Raw genomic sequence first — 2,942 nt, 5'->3', positions numbered from 1 at the left:
ACATACATAAATGTAGGTCATGTTGACCCCAAAGCAAGAGCGTCTCCGTATAGTACATATTGTGTAACGTCCTATTTTTAAAGCCAGATATTTGATTTTTAAAATTCATTCATGGTAAATAGAAACCAGAAACCATTGTTCGATAAGTTAAGTTCCAAAAACCCAAATCAAAGTATATAAAATAAACATGCAGTACTTGACTACACCTAGATATGTAAATGTAGATAAGTTGTTTGATGGTAGTGGTGGTGAATAGTGGAGATGGGCGGTTGTTGTTGGTGAGTGGTGATGATGGAAGGCGGTGTTTGTTGCCGAAGGTGGATGGCGACGGTGGAGTTGTAGGTGGACGATGGCCAGAGAAGATGACCACGACATAGTTTAATGGTAAATCGTATACACAAAGGAAACATTATCATGCAATACTCAGTCAAAATAGTAGATTTTGAATAACTCACGGTGAGTTTAATGCTAAATCGTGTACAAAAAAATGACTATATGTATATAAAAGTGACAATTTATTAACCTACAAAATCATTCTCTTTTGACATGCGACTCAAGTGGGGGATTGTGCTCTATTTTGACATGCAACTCAAATAGCGAAATCATGTAGTATTTGCAAGAGAAGCAAAGATTAGTGAGTCTTGATGATGGCGATGCTGTGTTAGGCTAGAAATAGCTTAGTCTTTATTATAGTGTTCGATTTGCATCCCTCATGTTTTAACTTTAAACACCGTTTTAGTTCTAAAAGTGTTACGAAAATTGGGAGTTTCGTTATTACTTTAAGTTGTTTTAATATTTACAAAAATCCGTAAAAACTATTTCAAAATGGCCATACAAGGGATGTTACATACAACCTAACATAAAAACTTTCTTAGGATATATGATAGCATTTCCTTCACAATAAGTAAACATCTCCATGAATTAGGGCATAACAATACACATTGTATTAAGCAAAGAACCAAAATTGTATATCATGGAACAAAACTACTTCACATCAAAAGATTTCATATGAACTTTTGTCTTAAACTTATCGACTTCCATTTGAGGTTTTGAGTCAAATAAGAAACGCATGAGCATCCTTTCATCCGCATCAACTAAACTACTTGCAGCCTCTTTCCTCACTCCTTTATCATCCATCACCTTTCTCAACTTCTCAGCTCCACCCCACTCACCTTGTGAAGCATATATATTCGATAACAACACATAATCACCACTTTCACCTTTTCTCAATTTCAATAACTTCTCATTTGCAATCTTACCCAATTCAACATGATTATGAACTCTACAAGCCCCAAGCAAAGTCCTCCAAATAATATCATTCGGCTCAATCTCCATTTGATTTATAAACTCAAAAGCTTCATTTAACAACCCTGCACGTCCAAAAAGATCAACCATGCATCCATAATGCCTTATGTTTGGCTTAATTTTGTATTCCTTTTTCATAAGATTGAAATATTCTTGACCTTCTTGAACCCTACCCGCATGGCTACAAGCAACTAACACCCCAACAAAGGTGATCTCATTTGGGGTTATCTTGATTTTACGCATCCTTTTGAATACATTAATGGCTTCCTCTGAGTCACCATGGAAAGCTAAGCCTCCGATTATGGAGTTCCATGTTGTTACAACTTTTTCCTTCATGTTGTTGAAAATCTTGAATGCTTTATCAATTTCACCACATTTAGCATACATGTCTATAAGAGCGTTTCCAAGTAAAATGCTTAATTTCCCTCCACCTAAGGATAAAACAGAACGATGGATCTTCTCACCAATGTCTAAGTCGCCTGAGTTTGTGCATGCTGTGACAAGGGTCAACATTGTTACCTCATCGGGTTGTTCTCCTACACGTGTCATTTCATCGAACATCTGGAGTGCATGTGTGTGCATACCAGAGGTTACGTAGCCTGCTATCATGGCATTCCATGTCACGATATCTGGATTTGGTACCAGAGTGAATAACGCCTTGGCGCTTTCCATCTGTCTCATCTTTGCATACGCTGTAATCATAACGTTCCAAGAAATCAAATCTTTCTCAGGCATTTCGTCGAACACCTTCCTTGCCATACCCAAGTTTCCTCTCCTTGCGTAACCGGCAGTCAAAGCTGACCATGCAACAACTTGTTTGGTAGCAGAAGAATCAAATAAGGCACTAGCGATCTCTATTTCTCCGACATTAGCATGAAAATAGATGAGTGTGTTCTTCGCAAATGTATTCTCGTCAAATCCATGTTTCGTAATCTTTCCATGAACAGCACATCCCAGAATAGACCAAGAAAGCTTTGTGCAGGCCTTGAGGACAAACGGAAACGTGTAACGATCAGGCTGAATGCCGCGTCTTTCCATCTGGGTGAACAGAGAAACGGTGTTCGCGGGGTTGGGGCTTTGAGCTGAGCCTCTAAGCATGGTGTTCCACATGAAGCGGTCCGGTTGGGTGATATGATCGAACACTTGGTGTGCATAACTAATGCCGGAAGGTATAACCAAAGCAGAGACGTATATAAGTTCTCTGACGTTAAATTTACTCGTGTTGAAGCCATTGACGACCATGTACGCGTGGATTTGTCTGAGTTTTCTGAAAGTCGTGCATTTGCTCCATAAGCTTGAACGTTGATGAAAATTGGGGATTTTGTCGTTCGTTTGCCTTCTGATCATTAATTCCGTTTAGAGTGGCATACCGGCATGGTGCCCCGGTTTACCACATATGAGCCCAGATTCTTGAAGTCCATTAAGGCCCGATACATTGCTATTATGTATCAAGTAATTGTAATGGGCCATGGCCATCTTATTGATGTTGCTTCCAAAACTCATAAGTGATAACTAATAACTCCTAATTATTAATTCAAGGGAAATTAAGTAATTTAATCACATTTCAAACGGGTATTTATAAAATTTGTTTTTATAAAAAAATAACTATTTGGTTCGAAATAAGTATTTCAGACCAA

At 38.2% G+C, this 2,942-nt stretch overlaps 1 protein-coding gene across 1 annotated transcript; it reads right to left on the bottom strand.

The window, feature by feature from the left end:
• Positions 1 to 899: 899 nt before the first annotated feature.
• Positions 900 to 2,656, bottom strand: LOC145109405 (pentatricopeptide repeat-containing protein At5g15300-like). Its single transcript, XM_079046550.1, has one exon. It carries the CDS (start codon positions 2,650 to 2,652, stop codon positions 985 to 987), a length of 1,668 nt encoding a protein of 555 aa, XP_078902676.1. The 5' UTR covers positions 2,653 to 2,656; the 3' UTR covers positions 900 to 984.
• Between the last annotated feature and the right edge of the window lie 286 nt (positions 2,657 to 2,942).

The sequence above is a fragment of the Lactuca virosa genome, chromosome 4 (assembly GCF_052849685.1).
Source record: "Lactuca virosa cultivar CGN04683 chromosome 4, Lactuca_virosa_CGN04683_v6, whole genome shotgun sequence".
NCBI classification, from domain to species: Eukaryota; Viridiplantae; Streptophyta; class Magnoliopsida; order Asterales; family Asteraceae; genus Lactuca; species Lactuca virosa.
The sequence above is the reverse complement of the archived record's forward strand: the minus strand, read 5'-3'. Positions and strand labels throughout refer to the sequence as shown.

What these genes read in the sequence shown, in the direction of transcription:
- LOC145109405 (XM_079046550.1), bottom strand. Translation starts at nt 2,652, where the DNA reads ATGATCAGAAGGCAAACGAACGACAAAATCCCCAATTTTCATCAACGT.